Here is a 24,002-nt window from a genome sequence, read left to right as displayed (position 1 = left end):
TTTCTTTATCTTTAATTTTAATAATACATGCCAAATTTAGTTTTGATAGTAAAATGTTTCAATGTTGACATAATCATATACACAATTTTATTATTTTAAAATATTTAATCTCCCGTTATCAGATATTTATTTATTCTTCTTTTTTTTCATTACGATAAATTAAAGTTATATTATATCACGATAGTAGTGAAATCTTAGTTGCGAAATGAAGTCTAATAGTCTCACTTAAGAATAAAAAAACAATAAGCTTTTTGAAGATAATATACTAATTATCATCAAAGAATTTTAATGTTATGTTAAAATTACATAATTTCCGATATAGTATTAATATTTCTCATTTTAATTACAATATTTTTCTACCTACAACCTTTCTACCTTTTATGTATATATATATATATATATAGTTATATGGTCTTTAAATTTAATGGGTCAACATCGTGAAGGCTAAAAATATTATAATATTATTAATATAAGATGTGAACATATTGTAAGCAAAATACTGCGATCTGAAGATCATATTACACATTACAGATACTGTTATACTGTAAAGTATTACAGATGTACTTTACAGTATAAAGTAAATCTGTAATATGGTGTCTGATGTCATTGCTCACAAGAATTCAAGAATATCGACTGCATTTTTCGTTGGTATTAAGTATAGCCCATGATGTTTTATCAATATATTACTATCCCCTAGCACATGCTTTAGTAATAAAGTTTCTTTCTTTCTTATTATTAAGCAACAAACACTTGAGATAGTGTAGAATTAGACAACATGAAAAATATTATAGATTTATTTTGGTCCTAATAAAATATATAAAGAGATAATAAGTGGACATTTACTACCAAAAGATAGTGTGTAAAAGAAGAATATAGAGTAAGTAAGTAACTCAGGTGAAGGTGATTCTTTAAATTTGTTATCAATTTTAAATGTAATTTTATTTACCAAGATATAACTTATCAAAGAGAAGTATATCTGAAAATAAACAATGTTTAAAAAATTATAAAATCCCTTTATTGCCTTGACTAGTTTTTTAAGTTTTTAACTAAAACACAGTGAATCTTTAAAGTGCTGACATATCTAGGAGAAGACTTACATAATTATTATATTTTTAATCTGTTAAGATCCACCCCACTCCATCTGGTTACATGATTACAAGTTGTGTATAATTAAGATATTACTGTATTTGTTTTATTTATTAAATTTCAGAAGCCGACAACTTAGGAAGACTCAGGACATTAGTTTTTTAAATTTTCAACCAAAATACATTGAATATTTAAATATTACATATTTTCAATCTGCAACCACGAGTCCTCTAACTCGTTTAGTTACAATGCTACACGTTGCTCTTAAGTCAGATTCTACTAAACTTATTATATTTATTAAGTTTCAGAAGCCGACAGTTTAAGAAAGTACGGAAGACAAGTGTTTAATGTTTTTAACCGAAATATATAAATTCTTTGTAATATTTACATATCTAAAAGAATATTTTAATCTGCAAACACCTCTAACCAATCTGGGTACAGGCCTGTATGTTGTATATAAGTAAGATACTTTTGTACTTATTCTATCTATTAAATTTCAGAACCTGACAGTTCAAAATCCTACATCCACAACAACAATGTTCCAGTGAGAACTCCTGTCGCATTATTATTGTTTGTAGTATAAATGAACCAGGTAGGTTAGAGTTCGTAATTACAATTACAAATTACAATTACAATAAGCAAAAATAATTTATCTGTTTAGATCAAAAGGAGAATATGGACATTATAATGGTTCATTGCACAAAATTACATAGACTTTAAATATTAGGGCAACATATTTCATTAAATTCTACAAATTTCAGAAACCAAACTACACGTCTATATAGATTAGGGTTAAAGCTTGATTATTGGAGGTAAGTTTTTAAGAAATACTCCTTAAAAATAAAGCAATCAAGATTTCATAATGATACTAACACTAAGTGTGTGTTAGATATAAAATATATATTATATTAGCGCTAAATTTTTATAATTAAAGACACCAATATATTAGGAATAATTTAAAGAGCATAATTATGAATAGATTGAGATAATTATTGCCAAAATTAAACTAATTTAAATTAAACCATTTTGTTAATTTCATTTTTTATTCGAAAATTACCTTTTCATATATGTATTAAACGGATATCATAAAATTTCTAATATAATCGACTCCACACAGCGCGAACGCAATTAAATTCAGATTCTAAAAACAAACAAACTATTTACCAACTTAAATTAAAAAAAAAAAATTAAAAAAAAAAATAGATAGGGAGAGAAAAAAATTCATTGAATAAAATGGTCAGAATCTGGTTTGTTGACCCGTACCTATAATAAGAGATAATGTGTAAAACAATAACAAAAGAAAATCCCGTCATTCTTATATCCCATAATAATAGCGACTTCTTTGTGTGCTTAGGGCAATTCTTCAATGGTTTTTCACGTATATCAACACCACAGCAACAACACAGTAACAGCAACAACACAAAAAGAACAAATTCAATAAAAACAAGAGCCAAAAGAAAGTACATAATAAACAAAAAAAATATATAGAAAAACTAGCCAGTGCTGCAGTCAACCGGGAATATTTAAATACAGTTGAGAATGTGAATAATAGATAAATGGATGCCAATTTGTGTGTATTTCTATTGTTTTTGTTTTTGTACGCTTCGTTTAGTTGGTAAGTTTTGTAGTTGTTGTTTTTATTGTTTTTGTTTAAAATTCTCAAGGTTTTGAACAGTGCTTGAACATTGTTTTTGTATTTTCTCTGCTTATTCAAAAAACTTACTTATGCAAAGCACGAAGCCGAAATTTTGTTAATAGAAATTAAAATAATACAATAATAATAAGTGATAATAATACCTTTTAAATTTCACCTCAAATTAATTTGTTGATTTTACATTTAAAATGAACTTTAAATGGAATTTAATTCAAGAACATCACAACTCTTAATACATTTCTGTACATATTTTATTTCAAATTAAATACTTTGCACAATACACTTTAAATTGAATTATTATTTTTTAATTGGAATTTATATATAGACTGTACGCACTTTTTTAAAAATCAAATCTGACATTGAATTAGTTATTTCCAATAAAAATATTTATAAATCTATAAATTTTCGCAAAATATTCATTGGGATTCATTGATTTTATTTTGAACTTTTTTGTTGTTATATTTTACGTGTTTTTAGAAGCGCAGTTTAAATTAGGATTATAAAAACATTGTTTGTTTATTAAATATAATTTAAGTAATTAATAAACATATGTTATTTATTTAAAAATTATTATCCTGTACTACAAATACAAGCACTTTTTTCAACAAAATACTCTTTTTGCACAAATCTCGCGAGCCGTAAACGACACAACCGCTCAGACACAAAGTATGCGACACAATGAATTGTGGCATTGAAATGGAAAACATACGTTTTGTAATAACACCTCTGTGTTGATAAGTGAAACGAAGAGAAAATGAAATGGATAAAATGGGATAACGGATAAATGTACAATTAAATTTAAATGCAATTTTAAACGTTAAATATAAATATTTTAACCGTTTTTCTTTAAATTTAAACGATGTCAATTTATATATATATATTTTTATTTAACAATATATGTTAATTGAATCGCTTTAAATTACAGCTTAACAACAAGTTTTAGAATCTTAAAGACTAATAACATAGCATTACAAATTATTTTATTAAAACATACCATAACGAATTATAGAAAATTATTTCAAGAGGCCTCTTATTTCAAGAGGGCTTATTTACCAAATATCATGGCGCCTAAGTTGAATTAATCAAATGGTGTTCAGGACAGCAGGATTGCAAGTCTATCATTCTGTTTCAGTCTAATGGAATATGTCATATGAGCAAGAGATCTAGCCAGCGGATACATATTGTTTTTAAAATTTAAAATATATTTCTGCCTTATTCTCTCGAACTCTCCTTTAACCATCGGAACTTCTAAATTGAAATGTTTGTTTTCATTTCTGATAAACCAGGGTACACTAGTTATCATTCTTAGAATATTTAATTGAGCTCTTTGTAGGATTCCTACGTTTGACGAACAGGCATTGCCATATAGTAGTAAGCCACACATGCAGATTGTCTTAATGATTTGGTTATATAACAAGACTTTATACTCTAAATATAGAGGAGACTTATGCCCGATTAGTCTTGAGCTTCATTGGAGTCCTTTTTGGTTCCACCAAGTTAAGCGTTTGTCAAGGTTATTACCAAGGAATGTCACTGTTACTGTTTGTGGAACTACAATTCCATTGAGAGTAATAGTTGGTGAGGAAGATCTGTTAAGAAAGAATGTTATATGACCACATTTTTGCTTATTGACTTTAATTCGCCATAGTGACAGCCATCTTTCGACGAAGCATAAATAATTTTGCAGTTGATTGGAAGCGATTGTAGCTGTATCGTCAGCAAATGTTGATGTTACTAAATTGGTATTTCTTGGGATATCCAAAGTAAAGATGAGGTGTAAGAATAGACCAAGAACGCTGCCTTGTGGAACACCTTGTACTTTACACTGAAAGATCTATCTACCAAGTATAATTCAAGTACTGCGTGTGAGTTTTGCGGGAGTATTTGTCGTATTTTGTGCATCAGACCCTTAAGCCATACTTTATCGAGAACACTTGTGCAACACTAGCGACACCACAGCAATGTTTATAATATATATTATATATATAATATATGTATTATATATTACTGTACTGGTAAAAGTACATTGTTTTTTTTTATGGTTACCAAATAAATGAATTTAAATTGAATAATTAATAAAACTAAATTTAATATTATAACCGTATTTTTATTTTTGTCTAAAACAACTATGAACGTATGTATTTGTTCCTGTGTCCCTCCAATCTGTATAGTGATTTGTATAGGCCCACGATCGCATCTGGTCTAGACTATTGTACTCAACGCCACAGATATGCAGTAATATCTGCCATTTTCCATACAAAATTCATACAAAATATAAAAATAAGCTAAAATGGATCGATAAGTATAAGTGTGTACGTAATATAATATTAACTTAATCTTTTCCATCTTTTAACACAGTACTATAAATAACAATGGTTCTAAGTTTCGCTTATTGTAATATATCAAACCTTTAATGGTTCGTCGAAAAATCTGTCGGAAAGAAATGCATATATTAAGACCGTTCGTTTAAACATAGTATATATATTAAGATCCTTTGAGAGTTGCTCAAATTTTAAACTTCTGCTAGAGACATTGTTCTTGTGGTTATTGTAACCAAATGGAGATCTTAAGGCAAGCACACAAAAGGAATCTACTGTTCTTGTCATGTTCATCATATTGACTTAGATAGACTTCTACTATTTAATAATTAAAAATATTTAATAAATATTTTTTATTTAGGCTGGTGTAAATATTGAATATATTTTCTGTTTAGTTATAATCCAGTTTGTTAGTTCAGCAAACTTAATGTGTTAGACGCTATTAATCGACTTAAACCCATTTAGAATACAAATCATATAATCGTATTTTGTGATTCTTATTAACCACATAAGAAAAATTTTTACATTAGTGATAAAAATACTGGTATTTTTAATATAAAGAAAAACTTTAGATTTATTTTATTTTTAATATTCCAAACTGAACACATATTCAGTTTTAATTTCATAATCTCATAGAGACTTTGATAGTCGCAAAGATAAAAGCAAAAATAGCTTATAACAACTTATAAGCATTTTTCATAATTAATAAATTCAAATATTTAATATAATAAGTATAAAATAAAAGGTTTCATAATTTTTTAATTTTGATATTTTTAAAAAATGATTAAAGCTTAACGAAACTAATAAAGCAATTGTAACAAAATCTTATAATTATAATATTATTAATTAAGCATTTAAAGTTAACAAAAAAATATAAATAAACAAATTGATAAATTACAAATGCATTTTCTTTTTAGGCTGATATTTATATTTCTTAACTGGCGAAATCTCACTATCCGCACTGGATTGTTCAGATTTTGGCTTAGCTTTAATTTTTGCTGTTTTCTCAGCTGATGGACAAATATCTCTATTTAAACAATTAGCACAATTAGGACGAACTGGTGTGCAAACCGTTTGTCCAAAACCAACCAATAAATGATTCACTTCTTGCCACAAATCACGTGGCAGCCATGATTCTAATAACAAACGGGTTTGTTCTGGCTGTTTTGTTTCATTTTGTACCCAACGCAAGCGGTTTGAAATGCGATGAACATGTACATCAACTCCAATGCCTGTTACTTGTTGCCAAGCAGTAGCCATGCAAATATGTGCCATTTTTGGTCCCACACCAGGTAACGCAACCAAGTCCTTAATGTTGTTTGGTATGTCAGAATCATACTTGTCAATAAGTATGCGTGCTGTTTGTTGTAAATACTTGGATTTATTCTAGAATTTAAGAGAAGCATTAAATAAATATTAAAAAATCATAATGAATAAATAAGTACTTTGTAAAATGAAACTGGATGCACTAATTGTTCCAACTTAGTAGTTTCCATTGCTACAATCGATTCCGGAGTCAGACCAGTATTTTTTAAACGTTGCATAGCATCAAATGTAGTCTCATCTTTAGTTTGACTGGAAAGCATCAACGCAACAAGTTTTTGAAAACGTTGTGTCTATAAGAGGATTAAAATTAATTTTAGTGATTTAATTTAATGCTTTTTAAAGACTAACAGTTATTTTTGGTATACGATTATACCATATATGTTATTTATTCTTGAATCGACAGAACGGCTTACATTAGTATTACCGAATCAATTGACTAATTCTTTCCTTTGTATAAATCCTCGGTCAACGATCTTTTACAGAAAGGAAAGTTCTAGTTCAATGAATCCTAAATAAATCGAACTTACAATGGATCTTTAATTAATCGCATTGATTGTTTACATTTACATTTTTTTTACTTAAAAAAATAATAACAGCTTTAACTACATATAAAGTCTTCTAATAATTACCTTTTCATCTGCATCATCATCTGAACACTTATGGCATCCCATAGTATCAACAGGTGCTGATGCCACATTGCGCATTTTACGTATATTGTCCAAGCATAATTCCCAATTGTCAGGTTCCCACGCTAGCTTAACAGTTTCGCGTGCTTTAGAAACGTTTTCCAATCCTTGTTCTATATTCGTATTAATCTTTGACTCCGACTTTAGTTCAGTTTTTGGTTTTGACTTTTGAGTAACAAATTTTGTTTCCACCTTTTGTGCAGACTTTATTTCATTATTTGTTTTCGACTTTGATTTTACCTTTGGTTCTAAATTTGTCTCCTCCTTTGGTTGTGTTTTCTTTGTTTGATTATTTTGACGTTGACGTCGAGTTTGTAAAGGTGAAAAATATAGAGACTTCGTTGAGGTTGTAGCAAAATCCTCAATGTCCTTTCATTGAACACAAGTAATAATTTTCAATAAATATCAACAAACGAATTTATTTTTACTTACTACAACATCATTAATTGTGGTTTCATTCTGTTTTTTGAAGTTCTTTGATAAAGTGTCTTTTATCAAATTTTTCTTACTCATTTTTCTAAATGTAATTGTTAAATATTTTAACATAAATTGCTGGGATGTACATTAACAAAAGATTTAAAAGTGTATGAAATTTCTTTGTGGCGGCACTAAACATATGATTGTGGAACTTAAGTGTGATGAGAAACCAGGTATGTTATGTGGAATTCAATAGACAAATTTCAAAATTTGTCAAAATGTCAAAATTTGAAAACATATTAAAGTTTAAAAATTTAAATTTATGTGTTCAATTTATTTGTATAAAATAAATATAACAAAACAATTTGTATGTAATATTAAAAATTATATTTAAATATTTAGTAGTAAAATTCCAGAAAACTATTACAGCTATTTACTGAATACCGAGTAAGGTAAACGATCCTATTTCCTTAACAATGACCCACTCTATGGCATAGATCGTTATTTAAAATAACAACAGAAATCTAGATGTACCTAATTTTTCTATTAATCTGTTTCAATATAAACAACTTGTAGTTTTATACTTCTTGATCTCTTTCATCTGTGCAGTTGTGGCACAATATGCCATCGTCCCACTGAGCATACAAAAATATGACTGAATTTGTATCGGTGTCACTGTCTCAAAATTGTTATACCATATGATTATATATAATTTCTTAATCCCCTTTCAACCCTTTTGCATCTACATTACTTTTTGCCAATCTATTCTATTAATCCTCATTTAATACTATTAATACCAGACTAACATGAAAAGTATAAAAAAAATAAATAATTCAAAGATTTAACCACGAAGCTAAATGTTATGTATTATCAAAGGGGTCAGTTTCAGATATATGATCCACTTGCTTTTGCTTCGTAATGCTTTTATTCCAGTTGGAACAGTACTGGATTGCAACAAAAAATTTTTATTAATTTTTGAATAATTATATTTTTGTCTTACCATACAGCTGTTTCGACTATTGCCAAATACCTATTGTCAGGAATCTTGGAATTATTTCTTATATTTAATTGTTCGTAACTAATTTTTTGAGACTGCAAGTACCAAAGGTTTAACTCTTATCCTGCAAAATTGGAAAGTGTTCATTAGCCAATTGACCCAAAGCCGTTGTATGTTGGAACTTGGAGTTTTGTTAATTTGTTTTGAAAGTTCATTGACAAATTCACTTGTTGTGTTATATTAAAACAAAATCATAAACCACCTGTAGAATAATAATAATAGTTATTTTAATTGTTAAATTTCAATACTATTTTTTTGTAGAGGCATTATCATAATATCATGTTATATATTTTTTTTCTTGTGTATATTATAGAACCCAATCTAAGAATGTGATGCGTAGAAAATCATGTTAATGTTACTCTACGATTCTTACAAGCAAGACTGGAAATTGAATATATTTTCTTATTCATATACGCTTCTATTATAATTCTATATTAAATTTAATTTTATATTATTTGATTTAATAAGATCTATTAAGCAAATTAGTCTCTACTATCATAACAGACGTTAAAATCAAATTTAATATAAAATTACTTTTTCAATTTCGTTCTTCGTTAAGCCTTTGATATAGCAAAAAAAGAAATATGGAATGCTAAAAACATTTAACATCTGTTAACATTTAAATATATATGAACATATATAAATGAATGTATATGTATATATATTTGTATCTTTATTATTATTCACATCAAAGTCAAATTCTTTTTATAATTAAAAAGTTTACACAAAAATCTGTTAATACAATAAATAGATATTCCATAAACATGTACTGATACTCAACATTTTTTCACTTAAAAACTAAAATTGCACACTAAAATGCAACGACCAGATTGATAACAAATTTCAAATATACTTTTTATCTCAATTACGAAAATACATATAAAAGAAAATTAATTTGTTAACAAATGAATAATCAACAATTTCAAAATTGTAAACTTAAAAATACAGTCAAGTCAAATCGGTGCCCATAGGCCCTTCAAAAAATCTCTTAACAATACACAAAATTAACGATTATGTTTATAAAAATATTGCACTAACTATACAGTAATCATAATTCAATATTTGATATTAAACATCATTTATTGTCTCGGAAGACGAAAAAATATAAATATGTATATATGTATATATATATGAATATGTCTATATGTTTGTAAAATATAGTAACTACGTACATCTATGCTGTTTGGATTTTGTCTGGTTTCAATACATCGGAATGTTGTACCTAACATTCATTAGATTCATAAACAAAAACAAAAGAAAAATATTTGAATTTATTTTCCATAACTGGAAACTGATTGAGAATCGTGGGACACATCTTTCGAATCATCAGATACTTCTTCTTGCATGCGTCTCTTTGCGGCCCATTCCACAATGCAGAAGCAAATTGTACCAATTGTGCCAAATATCACCAAAATACCAAGTTGAGCTCGTAGTCCGAGATGGGATGAGTAAAAGAAGCTGACTGCAGCTGCCACTGACTAAAATTATAAAATAACGTTTCAATAATAAAATAATATAATTATTTTATTTTTTTTCCAACCTGTGTAAACTTAAAGAGCGCAAATGCACCGACGGAATTCTTAACAAAAACGCCACCCAACATTGAATATATTTGCGTGTTAAAGCAAGCATCGCCCAAACCCAATAAAAATGCACATATCAACGCAATCCAGGGACGTGGTGGGTCCAAATAAGAAATATCGTTTGTGTCCGTAAAAGGTGCAGAATTTGGTAGGTTCAAGAATATCAAAAAGAAAGCAATAAGGTGCACAATATAGCCAGCAATTACAATTGGATCTCGTCCAAAACGTGTTGTTTTTGGTCCCAAAATGCCGAAAAGTCCTCCACCAAATACTTCACCAGCACCAATACAAATACCGGCTAGACCCAAAATTTGCTTAGGAGATTCAGAAATTTTTTTTGTGAAGCCAATGGAAGGACCATATACGCCACTGAAGAATGATAATTCCAAGCCTAATAAAAAATAAAAAATAAATATTATTAATAAAATTTATATATAAAATTATATTTTAAATTAATATGTTACTTTATTAATTATCTAACCTGTGTATAAGAATGCTAAACTGAGCAGTAGCATATCCCGGGTCATAAATAGATTTGCTGCTGATTTTAATGCAAAAACAGCATTTGCGAGTCCAGTTTGTCTTTGTTGCATTTCAGTATCGGGTGAGGAATTATCTGCTACTGGACGCAAACTGGCTAAAAATACTATGCCAAGTATGGCGACACCGATTAATACGCTTATTACTAATTTACGTGTATCGGCATCAATGTGATCTTTATCCTGGAATTGAAAGTACACAAATAAGTTTCCGAAAAACATACTGCACTGCAGCAAAGCCCAAAAGACGCCAGAATTACGCGAAATATTTGCAGGATTACTGCAACGCGCTAAAAATGTGCCTTGACCAGTCCATGTAATGGAAGCACCAGCACCAAGTATTGCACTAGCAAAGTACAGTAACCAGGTGGATGGAAATAGGAAAATCACCATAAAAAGTCTGCAATTATTAAAGAAAATGAAATTTATTACACAATAATTTTTGTCACAGATAACGTTACACCTACGTGTATGTCAAAGCACCCAACAACATAGCAGTTCTGGGTCCAGTGAATGATATGAACGATGGCGCTAACCAATTGCATAAAGCAAATGAAGCATATATGACCGCCAAGCTTGTGTAACCATCTCCTTTGAAATTCTCATCATCATTGGCTATGCTGTCCAGTATTGTTTTCTGTAATCCAAAGAGTTTGCGATTAGTAATTATAAGCGTACGTAGTTAATATACTGAAAATTTCATAAAAATTAAGAGACAAAAAAATTTTTTAGGGCCTTAAGTAATTAGACAAGAGCAATAAAAAATAATATTACGAGTACTACATCACATTGTAAACCAAAATCATGGAATCCATAATGAATGAATTAAAAAAGTCCTAAACAAATTCACTCTTTGCCTCCGAATAATACTAAGGAATATCTTATAAACATAGGACTAAACCCCATTAGTTACGCGGACTTTTAGAATGTTACGTTTAAACAATTCTTCTACCTTATTTCACTGATACCAAATGTAGTATAAGACTTTCATGACTCGTTTAAATACATTTCTGTTGGAAGCTGTATGGTCGATAGTGTTTTTCAGGGTTTCTATTGACAGTTCTTGAGCAGCTACCGGGCTGCGCCATTATGACCAATCTCAAATCTCAAGGGACCAATCTCAATTGGACAAAGCAGCCAAAGCTATAGTCTTTAACCCCAGTAGTAGCAAATTCACACTTCCGTTCGCACGCACTCACTATCATTTATGCTCCAAATAATATCGAGTGCTATCTACTGTATTTTAGTCACTTCTTACGACAGGCTTGCCTTAGCACGTTAAGATTCTAATCGAAGAAGGAGAGGGATGACTATGATCAAGATAGATAGAGAATAATAGATAATAATAATAGATAATATAACAGTATTTAATACTCGAAGCACTTGGTTTCAGCGAATTTATATGGAGGCAACTATAAGTGGCTATAATCCACGTCCAAATTTGACAGATGATGTGGTTGCTCATTAAATGATTTTTTATTAGTGCATTTCGTAAACAGTATATATAAATTTTGTACTTGCAACAGATAACAGTTGTGTTTATTATATATACAATCAGTTTGGCACATTGTACAATGTATTCTATAATTTGAATTCAACAATGTGTAATGATTACTTGAGACACGTAGTTAGCGGAGGCTGAAGGGACTTGAGGGATTGAAAATCCCTGAAATCGATGTATGTACTATATTCATACTTGTGTATATATACACAATGAATATATTTATTTGTATTTATAATTGGTTCATGACTCTATGAGATAAAAATTTATTTTTAATTACTGAAATGATCGGACTAGATGAGATAGTCTATGAGTTAATTCCAAAATATTATAAATTTTATGGTCTGCTTTTAGGATCTGATTTTTCTATTTTCATATGTGTTATTTTAAGAGAAAATTTTCCGAAATCAAAATCAAGCTCAACTTAAGAGAATTTCTGATAAAACTGAATTAATGGTCTCTGCTATGCATGCTAATGACCGTTGATGATTTGCTGCTGTTTTGAGTTCATTTTCAAGTGCATGCACTCAACTTCCTCATTTATTTCAGCTTAAAAATCAATTTGAATATTAATGAGTGGCTAAATATAGAATCAAATCAATTTACATAGGGAAATATGTAATAATATTTACATACTAATATATATATGTATAGACAATATTAATTTTATAATAAATATAAATCAATCTAAATCGTAATTGAAGTAATTTAAATCCACGTGATTTTATGAATGTGAACAAAAATTAATTAGTTAACACTAATTCAAGAAGTAATCGTAGACACTAACAAATAACAAAATAAAATTATAAAAATATATGTAATTTTTTCTTTTCCGATATATTACATATCTAAATGCATATTACTATTGCTCATTAATATGAAGCCTAAATGGCACCTTTCCAACATATTATCGCTTCCGTGCAATCGAAAATAATCTATTGTACTATTGTTTCTTCTTATTGATACTCAGTATATTGTCAGAGTTATCTTTAAAAATGAAAGTATTATCTAGGAAGTAAAGAGATAGATAGATTCATGAACACTGATTTTGATTCATAATAGATTCAGAGCATAGTTAAAAAGTGGGGGACTAACAGTTTATTTTTGAGAAACCTGTTTTTCTAAGTACTACTATTCTAAGTATCGGTTTGTTGTAGTTATCTGATCTATGATAATCTATTATTTCTTTAGCTAGTTTTGCTTCAACACTACCTAAAGAAAGTGGCTGGAAAGAGCAGCTCAGACTGATTGGGATAATACAATTGCCTGCAGACAAGCCAAAGAATCCATGCCGTTTCTGGCACTGCGGAGTCAAAAAGCATCTATCGAATCTAGGTATTACTAGAGACGATAGCTGCAGACTTTGTTGCGAAGAAGAAGAAACAGCAGAACACATTTTGTGTCACTGTGATAGTCATGCCAGACTCAGACTTCGGTACTTATCCACTGCCTATCCGGATATAACGGAACTAGGCAACATCTCCCAAAAGGACATATTGACATACTTAACTGCTACTCGTCTATAGAACTGAAGTAGGCATGTCACAATAATTCTCAAAGGATGCAATGACGCGGTGACAAGTTTTCAACCCATTTTAAAAATCTGTGCTTCAACACATTTTTGAACTTACTGGTTAAAACGAACATAACATATACCTACACAATTTAGAAAATGAAGAGATAAAAAATATATAATTACCAGTCCTGTTGGGTAGTATGGATTAGGCCTTATTTTTTGTGAGAACTGTTTATATAAGCTAATCTTGCATATAGTAACCAAAATCATGTATAATCTTTTCAAACTTATATTTTAATTCGAGCACACTATCTAGGAAGTAAAGATATAAACATTCAATGGGCACCGACCATACTGGATGAAATGAACCTTAAGGTTAAGGATTAAGATATTTTTAGTGAAAACCGTTAATTGTAACACTTTCGACTAACAATTTGATATAGGTGGATGTTTTGATTTGTATAAAAGACGTCCAACACATTTTTAAAATTATATTTTAAGATTAATATATCAAACAGGAAATAAAGAGATAGGAAAGTTAAAGTTACTAATCATATTAGAGAAAATGGTAGTTTCGAAAGTAAAAAGTAAATTGAAGAGTTCTATTTTGCTATTATAAATTTCGTTTCTAATTATTATTTGTATAGAATAAACTAAATACTTTTTGATTTTAACTACTGGCGAATATTATAAATGATAATAATAAATAGCAGATCGTTAGATCTTTGGTCTTCTACGAGTTGACGACGACTACCGCATTAGAATGAACCACGAGTAGTACGCGAGCGTTATCACGACATTAATATAATTTAGTGCATTAACATCCAGCGTCTTCGCTGGCTTGGTCATGTCGTGAGAATGGATTAAGATGCTCTGGCGAAAAAGGTGTTTGAAGCAGTAGTTGGCGAAAGAAGACGTAGAGGTAGACCGTGTCTCCGGTGGAGTGATCAAGTTGATGGAGCACTAACTGGACTTGATGCGCCTGGGGAGCAGAGGCACGCAGCAGAGGCGCCTGGGGAGACATGCTGCGTCAGTTCGAAACTCGGAAATGGGTTGTTATGGCCAAATAAATAAGTAAGTAAGTAATAAATAGCAACTGGTTATGGTTACAGCCTATGCAGTTCCTCTCTTATTAAGCAAACTTGTTTGATTCGTCTACTCTACCAATAGTCCAACTGTGATAGTAATTGTTAAGAGTACTCGGTCTTTATTAACGATGGGCTCAAATACATAAACTCGACAGCTTTTGGAATGCTAACACCTGGTAAAACACTTCACTAGATCAATATTACGCACAGTCATTGCTAAATAGGTTTAGGGATATTTATTTATAACATTACAAAGATATTAAAGTATATAATACTTATATTAAATTTGATATAGTGTAAAAACCACTTAGCAAAGTTATTTACCAGAAAATATACCACCGAAAATTTACTTATTGAGGTAATAAAGTACATCATGTCACAATACCGAATAACTCATGATTTTTTGAAAATACTCTAAGTATTTCTGCTTTTCCACATTAAGGGTTAAAAAATGATCAGTATAATAAAACATGATTTTAAAAAAAATTTATGTAAATTATATATGTATAAGCCATCTATTTTACATATCTCAACGTATAGGTGATTAAACATTTATTACCATCGTTTACTGTCAATTAAAATACTTTAAAGTAATGCAGTGGTCAGATAAGTGTGATTTTATGGTGCCATAAAATATTAAACTGTTGCAAAATAAAATCTGGTTTGATTTTTTTAAATTCATATCATAAAACAAGAATTCAAGTCCAATGCCAAGAAAATATTGCAAATAAATTGAAATACCAATTAATGTTAAATTGTAACTACAAGGTTGATTGCACGAATGGAAAATTACTCTGGAGATTGAATTTAAAGTAACAAAAAACAAAATTGAATATCACTTTCAAATTGTTAAGAATTATAATTACATTTGTTAATTTTATATATAATTTTTTATAATATTAAACTTACAAGCAATATTCTTTTCAGTAATTAAATCAAGACTAGTCAAATAAGTCTACTCACTTCATAGTTGTTATTTATTTTTTAAAAAATTTCTTGTTTTAGGAAATTTATTAAAACCCATTTCGTATTATATTTGTATTCTTGTTAGGGTATGTGGCACTGCGACCGTCGGGTCTATTGTGCCCCCTTTAGGGTTTAGATTAGGTCTCTAAGCTCTGTTGCTTCAATAAAAATAGTATAGAATCTATTCTACAGAGTTTCATTGCCTCTTCCGTAAGAATATACATTCCCAGGAGCCTATTCCGTATGTGGATTAAAGCAGGCTGTTAGAACAGCACGTATATGGCCAATTCCTAATTCTCTTCACAGAAACTACAGTTTGTATCCGTAAGTATACCCAGTCTTGTAAGGTGGTGTTTTAGTTAACAGTGTCCTGTTAGGATGCCTGTGATGATTCTAAGTTTTTCTTTTAATAGGTTCATATAATCCTAGTATTTCTTATTGTTATAGGTACCAATAAGTGAGTTGGATTGTGTTAATCTCACTCAGTAACACTTTTTATTCTGGTTCTCCTTTCCTTTTAGTTTCTCCTTATATTTATATATAAATAACCTTTTTTTAGATAAATTTATATAAATTTATTTCAAAAATTTTATTAGTTATATTTTTAAAAACAACAATGTATTTAAAAACAATTCAATTGAATAATAAAATAAAAAAAAAATAATTCTAGCTAGCCATATGTGTAGAATACATATGTATAATGATACAATCGAATAATGATATCAGTCGATTATAGAATTTGCTTATGAAAATAAATTCTTATACCCATTTATTAATCAATCGAATTAATAATATCTAAATCAATTTAATCAAAATCTGAACTAAACATACATTAAAAATTGTTTATATTTATATAATGCAAAAAACTATCTTCTTGGTATTTTTATTCATCAATAAAATATAGTAGAAATCATTTTTTGATATGACATAATAATTATGTCACAAAACTTTTGACCCTACGTTTACATTATCACAATTAACCCGACATAATACGTCTGTTATGAATCAAAGACAGCAATAAATGCCATTTCATTTTATTTAATCCATCCTTACTTACGATAAATGTTAGTGTAAACATTATTCTTACGATGGCAACAGTCGAGTGGGCTAAATGAAGTCATGGTTAAAACATGAAGTCAGAGGTTCGAGTCTCAACCTAGCACAAGTTATTTTTCAAATATTGTAATTATAAATATTAAGAAAATGTTATAAGTTTACTTTTCAATAAATTCAGCAAATCAGTCAATAATAAATTCAGCAAATCAGTCAATAATAAATAAAACAGTTGTAATGGTAATAGTATATTTGATGCTTACTTTATTTATAAGATTGAAAAACAGCGAAATAAAAAACACCAAAATATTTAGTTCTTGTGGGTAAGGCCGTATAAACATCCTCTTGTTACGACACATCCAGAGATAAAATTCTAAGATATTATATTTTGATATAATCTAAAATTTACAATTCTAACACTTTACTTCAACCATAGGATACTATGACAATAGGATGCTAGGACATTTGAATATATAGTAATCCCCTCTATCGGTACCGTAGTAACGAGTTTTCATATTATGCGATTTCAATCCCCCGTATAATACGGGGCATTTGATTTAGGACATTTGAATATATAGTAATTCCCTCTATCGGTACCGTAGTAACGAGTTTTCATATTATACGATTTCAATCCCCCGTATAATACGGGCATTCTCCCAAATAACGCGGGAATTTCTACAGTTCATAATAGGCGGACGTTTGCACGCATGTATACGGGGTACGGTATACCCTATAACGCGTTTTCTGTATAATTACTGTAGTTATAAGCATAAATAAGTCCTAACACTCAATTAGCCTTTGTCACTAAAAAAACTTCTTTAGTTGTTAAGTATTATAATTGAATAAAAATAAGAATATTAACAAAAATGATTTAAAAAATAAGAAATATGTTATAGATGATAATCTAAATAAAATAAAAACTAATCAAACAGAAAAAAACGAAAGCGTGTATATTCTAAGCAAAAAGTACTTGGAATTAGAAATTTGAAAAATGAAAATAAATAATTATAATAAAAAATAAATAAAAAAAATAAATAAAAAAAGATAAAAAAAAATAAATAAATAAACAAAAATAAATAAAATATATAAATAAAAAATAAATAGAAAAAATAAATAAATAAATAAAAAATAAAAATTTAAACTTTGATTATTAATAGATTTTTTTCAGTGTTTTATTTAAAAGATCGGGATGTTCTTTACACACTAAATAAAAAATTAAATAAAAATAAATTTAAATATACATTTAGGGGTTTTTGCTAGGAATGAAAAAGTATATGAGAATTATAATTCTCATATGATGTTAACATTTTTTAATATTATAACATCACAAAGAGAAAATTAGACTTATTGTTAAGATTTGAATAGATTATTATTGAGAATACTAGTAGATTTTTACGCCACTTAATACCATTACTCGTTTTGTACTTTAGAAATATTTTGGTTGGAAAATAAATATTAAGATAATTATCTCAAACTTATCTTATGCTGAGAACTGCACACTTAACATTATTTTTAATGCAAATGAATACGCTTTTGCGGATATTCATTCACTGCATTATTATCTTGATGGATTGATTCATTAAAGTTAAAAATATGTGGGCGATAATAATTAATTGTATAAGGAAATATTTCTATTTCTAATATAGTGTTGAGTCCTTGTAAACTCTTTAAAAGCTTTTATAAAATAAATCGTTTAATTAAAAATTTAAATTTTATATACATATTTAAAAAAATGCTTTGTTTTGTTTTTCAAAATTTTGATATCTTAACATTTTATAGCCTAAATATACCAAAATAAATGTATTTGTATTATAAAACGTGTTGCTAATACTTATTTTGGCATTTTAAAATAAGTTAATGGGAACACCTTAACAGGTTTCTATATATAAAAAGATTTTATTTAAAACACGAGTTCATACAATAAATTTTATATAAAAAAGCACAAATCAAATTGAAATTAATGAATGGCGAATTATGTGACATTTTTGTCTATTTTATCTTGAATCTTTTTTATTATATGAAAAATAAAAGTGAAAGTTTTACCAAATAAAATTAGATATTTTAATTACTTACACAACATTTGTAGTTACCTTACATAAAATGATGAAATATTTTTGAAAATTGAATTATTTACCATTAACCAATAGTTAATTTCAATGTTTTTCCATAGAAGAATTTATGCCTTCAAATTTTATATGAAGACTTTAAAGCAGTGGTTTCCAACCTGTGGTCAGGTTGAAAATGATACTTGTAGTTTGTCCACTAAGACATCATTTATTAGAAAATCAGCACAAAAAATGTGTAAGTAATTATACACCTATTTTATAGTCTATATACTATGTCTATGTACTTATGCAATTCATTATACATTCATTATACCAGAGACGCATAAAGCATATTAAAACAATCATACAGTTTATTATTCTTAAGCTTTTTGGTCCCTACTAAAAACAAAAATATAGTGGTTATAATGTTAAGAACCACTGCTTTACATATTAACCTATAACATACTAATACTTTTTTAATTAAGTGAATAAATAATAAAGCTTCATAAATAACAAAACTTTTTATAACATAATTTGCTTATACCTATAACATAGTGATCACGTTGCAAATATCAATATCTACCACAATATCTATCTAAATGGATGATGAGAAGTATGAAGAGCCAGCAACTCTTACAAAATATCTAACTCTGCGACATGACAAAGGTACGACTACCAAGACATTAGCGAAGAAAACGAGGAAAGTAGTAGAACAAACATGTCTTGTAGATAACTTATGAGTGCCCCAAACAAATCAGATCTCTAGATCTCTATAATGGTGGGAAAAATGATGCAAAGAATTAGGATCTAAAAATATTGTAAGTGCAGCAAATAAAACTAAATCAAAAATGTTTTACATCAACAAGAATAAAAGGATATTTATAGAAACCAAATGGATTTCGATATATAACACAAATACTTTTAAAGAAATTATATTTATAAAAAATTCGATATAACGAAGGACTAAGTGAGCTCGTTATAGGTAAAACCACACTATTGTTAATTAAAAGCAAGATTGGAGGTGATCGATAAATCATGGATTCCAATATTCAAATAAAACTAAAATTGAAAATATGTAATGTTTCTAAAAATAATATAGGCCTAACACATGGAATGAGGTCTTTATGTAGACAGAACACTAGAAATAGGAGTCAGAAAATGGTAATAAAAACGAAAAATTAATAAAATCTAAAAACATTTATAAAGCAGACTTATATCCTTCAGAAACTATTATGTATTAAATGTTGTTAATAATTTAAAGATTTTTTAATTACTATAAACTGATCACTGGTTTTGTTACCTTTGTTATCTCTGTGATATATTTTGTGATTGTTATCTTTGTGATTTTAAGAGATATATGCCATTATATTCGAAACATTTCGAATTGTCAGTACTATCTCTAACAATACTGATAAAAAATTTTCTTAGAAATTATTAAAGTTTTATGTAGGTCTTACTTTATAAGTAAAATTAGACAAAATATATAATCCTATTAATATTTTATTATGCACACAACTACTAAACTATTTATATAAATTTGTTAGATTGTTAATGATAATTCGCATAGGAAATGTGAAAGTTCCATTCATAGTTTTCATGTCCTAATGTGAAAGCATTATGAACATATAAACATTTTTCCTCAACGTCACTACAAACATTTCTTAGTTAATATCAATAATAATTTATTTTTAGTTTTGTATATTTTATTTGATTGATTAGTCGTTAAAAAGTAGTAAAGGTGGTCGTTAATAGGTACATTCACGATACCTAATTTGTTGTCTGTAATACGTTTGAATATACGTTTCTAGATATACTCATATAATAAAGGTCGTCATTGAAAGGAGCGTTAATAAAACATAATTTTTGAAAATAGAAAATTCGCTTTAGTGATTATCAAAAAGACAAAAAAGTATTACTTTTATTCCATTATTTATATTCTTTATTACTGCCTTAATACTACTTCAATTAACGGGCATATTAATTTTGTCAGAAGGTTTGTAAAGTATTAAAAACACGTCTTAGAAATCATATAAATTATACTTATTTTTAATCAGTATAGCGAAATCAGTGATTCTGTCTATCTATCTAGATGTCAGCAATCTAGTCTCTGATTTGTTTTATTGGAATAGGTTGGAGGTATTGCTAAACAGAATTTCATTCTTTATTACGAATGATAACAGATGTGTTTTAACAATTATACAAACATTTACTTTTATATGAACTTATCTATGAAATTACTTTAATCACAACAGACTATACTTTCTTAATGATATGACCATGTTTTAGTAGGTCAATATATGTCGAATTCTCTCCAATTTTGATTGCAAATTCCTCATACTTTTGGGGGAAAATTTAGGTGTTTTTTAACCACCCGATCGATTTGATAAGTATTTAACAGATGTTTGTCTTGGAGACGTTATGCAGTTAATTGAAGAACGGTGTACCACATGTGCTTACGCCTAAACAATGTAATAACAGATGTTCCAGTTACTTTTCATGGAGCATCGATGAACACGATCTAGAAGCATCTAGTATATTGTGGGAACCTATATGTTATTAGATATTTATAGTATAACTTCTTTATGTTGATTTGTTTATATTTCTAGACTTGAAGAACGTGAATCATATCCCCTTCATTTGATTGATACATTAAGATTTAATCAATTCCAGTTGAGCTGTCTCAAAAAGTAATTATAGGCCGAATTTTCGTCTGTGACTGGCACAAATATAAATTGGTTATATGCAAGAGTACTAGTAATAGTTGTACAATTAAGTACTATTTGTAATAGTAAAAAATGCAAAGTAATAGTTTTAATGACACATTTAATATCCGTTAAATTCAGTGAACGATCGCTGATTTTGAGTCTACCCGTGTATATATTATTATTCTCCTTTGAACAAGTATTTTGGAACCCTACTTTCCATAGATTTTAGGTGAGCATTATTCCGTATTACAGTACAGCATATCGGGTGTTTTTCTAACTGCATGAAAACTTAAAATAATAATACAAGATAGAAGTATTGTTGGAATGAAATTTTTTTATTATAATTTGGTAGATAATTTCATGGCATTGATTTTTTAAATATGATTTTCGGTATATGTCCGCCGCAGCTACGTGTTACATGGTCCATTCGATCAATCCAATTTGTAACTATTTTTTGCAATAAATGTGGCCATATGGCGTCAATGGTGGCATGAACATTGACTTCCAATGTTTAAGAATTTCTGCTCTGTCAGTTATCGGCATTAACCAATGACTTAACATAGCCTCATAAAAAGTAATCAAGAGGCGTTAAATCGCACAAACGGGAAGACCATTTAACAGGACCACTTCTAGAACTAAAGTAGTTACCAAATTGATTTCGCAATAAATTGATTATTAAGCGCGCTGTAGGGCAAGTTAATTTTTGGAAACAAAAACTCAGGCAGCATGGCTCGATAGCACTTGACATTAACCGTAACGGCAGTTCCTTCCTCATTTAGCAAAAAATAACTCACCAAACAGTCAATTTTAATGGATGTGATGGTGATTTGTTAACGGCTTGAGGATTGCTTTCGCTCAATATACGGTAATTTTGCTTATTGTCGCAGCCATTATGTTGGCCATAAAATGGACGAAATGCTCCATGAACTTCGTAAAAAGATTACATTTTTTAAAGTAAATTTCCAAAATTTCGACGCGTTGTCCTTGCGTTAAACGATTCATGATTGCCAAACCTTACTAAACAGAAATGTCAACACAGTTTGACATTCTCAGCTGTTAAACTATAGTTATCGATATCGATAGTTCTCATGCAGCTAAAAAAAACAACCGTTATGTATATAATTTAACAATATAAGTATATTTAGTCAGTCAACAATATAAGTATATTGCGAATTCGGTTATTTATTTTTAAAAAAAACTATTTATGTTATACTCGATGTTTGATTATAATCAGATGTATATTGACGTCCTTTAGTGATATATTTCTTTTTGCATTAAGTTTATAGCCTTAGAAATGATAATGAATTCATCTATTAATTGTTATTAAGCGTAAAACTTAATACTAACCAATATTGGACACTAAAAACTCCTCAAATTTTACTAATGTAACTTTTTAACTTTCTATTGAGTTTAGCCTTGATAGACCCTTATAGAAATTTGCAAAAAAAAAGAAAAACAAAAACAAAAAATCAATAAAATTAATTTTCATTTTATTCTATTAAATCGAAGGCAATAAAACAATTCAATTACAAATGTGATTACAGTTTAAGGCCAATAACTGATAAGCTAACCTAATTAAATTGTATTACCGAGATTATTTCTAACACGAGTGGCACTCTATGTTATATGGAAACCTTCAGTTTATGGCCTCCTTTCCATTTTTAACTTCAACCAATTTTAGCAACTTTAACTGAAACGTGTGTATCTCGTTTTGTTTGATTTATGCTTTTATCTATGGAATTTCTTAAAGTATTTTTTGAGTGAGCTCTGATAAAAATTTATGTACCGGTCGGTAAGTGTCTTGGGCAGGAGAGACTATGAAGCTGAAATTACAAATTATGTCAAGTTTTTGGTAAATAATTGAAAATTATTATTACCGATTTTTTTTTTGTCAATTTATTATTGTATAATAATAATTGTATAAATAATTTTTTTTTGTAAATTCTTTAGTAAGCAAATAAATAATATTATCGAAAAATTAATTTAATAAACACTTTACATAATTACTTAAGAAATTATTCAACCTAAATTTTTTCCTGTAAGCATTCAAATAAACAAATATTTATTATTTTTATAATTTAAAAAAGTTAATTTAAAAAAGTTATGTTTAAAAAACTTGTAATAATATATATTAAAAAAAAGATATATATATGTAAATATATATATGTATATCATCAAACAAATTACGCTTTAAAAAAACTAAAAAATTATAACAAAAATATTTAAAAAATTTTTGTTTTGGCATTTTGTTTTGTAGATTTGCTAATTTTGCCCTTTTAGTAATAATTATATATTATATATACCAAATCCAAATTTATTTGTCTATGGTTATATTAAATTTATTGCGCAGAATAAAGCTGATTTTCTTGTTATAAAAAACCATTCCAGTAAACAAAGGAGAAAAAAAATTGATTGATTAAGCCGACTTTTGAAGCCGCTACACAAATTATAAAATGGATATA

At 28.2% G+C, this 24,002-nt stretch overlaps 2 protein-coding genes across 2 annotated transcripts; both read right to left on the bottom strand.

Annotated features, from left to right (window-relative positions):
- Positions 1–2,323: 2,323 nt before the first annotated feature.
- LOC119676341 (endonuclease III-like protein 1) lies at positions 2,324–7,769 on the bottom strand. The gene is made up of 5 exons (XM_038087581.1): positions 7,503–7,769; positions 7,014–7,439; positions 6,504–6,674; positions 5,967–6,444; positions 2,324–2,349 (listed from the first exon to the last, which is right to left on the bottom strand). Exons 1-5 carry the CDS (start codon positions 7,614–7,616, stop codon positions 2,324–2,326), a joined length of 1,215 nt encoding a protein of 404 aa, XP_037943509.1. The 5' UTR covers positions 7,617–7,769.
- Positions 7,770–9,815: 2,046 nt separating this feature from the next.
- Positions 9,816–16,815, bottom strand: LOC119676340 (UNC93-like protein MFSD11). Its single transcript, XM_038087580.1, has 5 exons — positions 16,795–16,815; positions 11,134–11,303; positions 10,609–11,066; positions 10,085–10,518; positions 9,816–10,022 (listed from the first exon to the last, which is right to left on the bottom strand). Exons 1-5 carry the CDS (start codon positions 16,813–16,815, stop codon positions 9,816–9,818), a joined length of 1,290 nt encoding a protein of 429 aa, XP_037943508.1.
- Positions 16,816–24,002: the final 7,187 nt, after the last annotated feature.

Source organism: Teleopsis dalmanni, chromosome 2 (assembly GCF_002237135.1).
Source record: "Teleopsis dalmanni isolate 2A chromosome 2, ASM223713v2, whole genome shotgun sequence".
Lineage (NCBI taxonomy): Eukaryota > Metazoa > Arthropoda > Insecta > Diptera > Diopsidae > Teleopsis > Teleopsis dalmanni.
Note: the sequence above shows the minus strand (reverse complement) of the source record. Positions and strands in the feature narration are given on the sequence as shown.

Excerpts from the sequence above, each read along its gene's own strand:
- LOC119676341 (XM_038087581.1), bottom strand. The coding sequence starts at position 7,616 with ATGTTAAAATATTTAACAATTACATTTAGAAAAATGAGTAAGAAAAAT. Across the intron at positions 7,440-7,502 it reads CCACAATTAATGATGTTGTA|GACATTGAGGATTTTGCTAC; the intron begins GTAAGTAAAAAT and ends GTTCAATGAAAG. Across the intron at positions 6,675-7,013 it reads ATGATGATGCAGATGAAAAG|ACACAACGTTTTCAAAAACT; the intron begins GTAATTATTAGA and ends ATCCTCTTATAG.
- LOC119676340 (XM_038087580.1), bottom strand. The coding sequence starts at position 16,815 with ATGTTTACACTAACATTTATC. Across the intron at positions 11,304-16,794 it reads TGTTTACACTAACATTTATC|AAAACAATACTGGACAGCAT; the intron begins GTAAGTAAGGAT and ends TTTGGATTACAG. Across the intron at positions 11,067-11,133 it reads TTGGGTGCTTTGACATACAC|ACTTTTTATGGTGATTTTCC; the intron begins GTAGGTGTAACG and ends TAATAATTGCAG.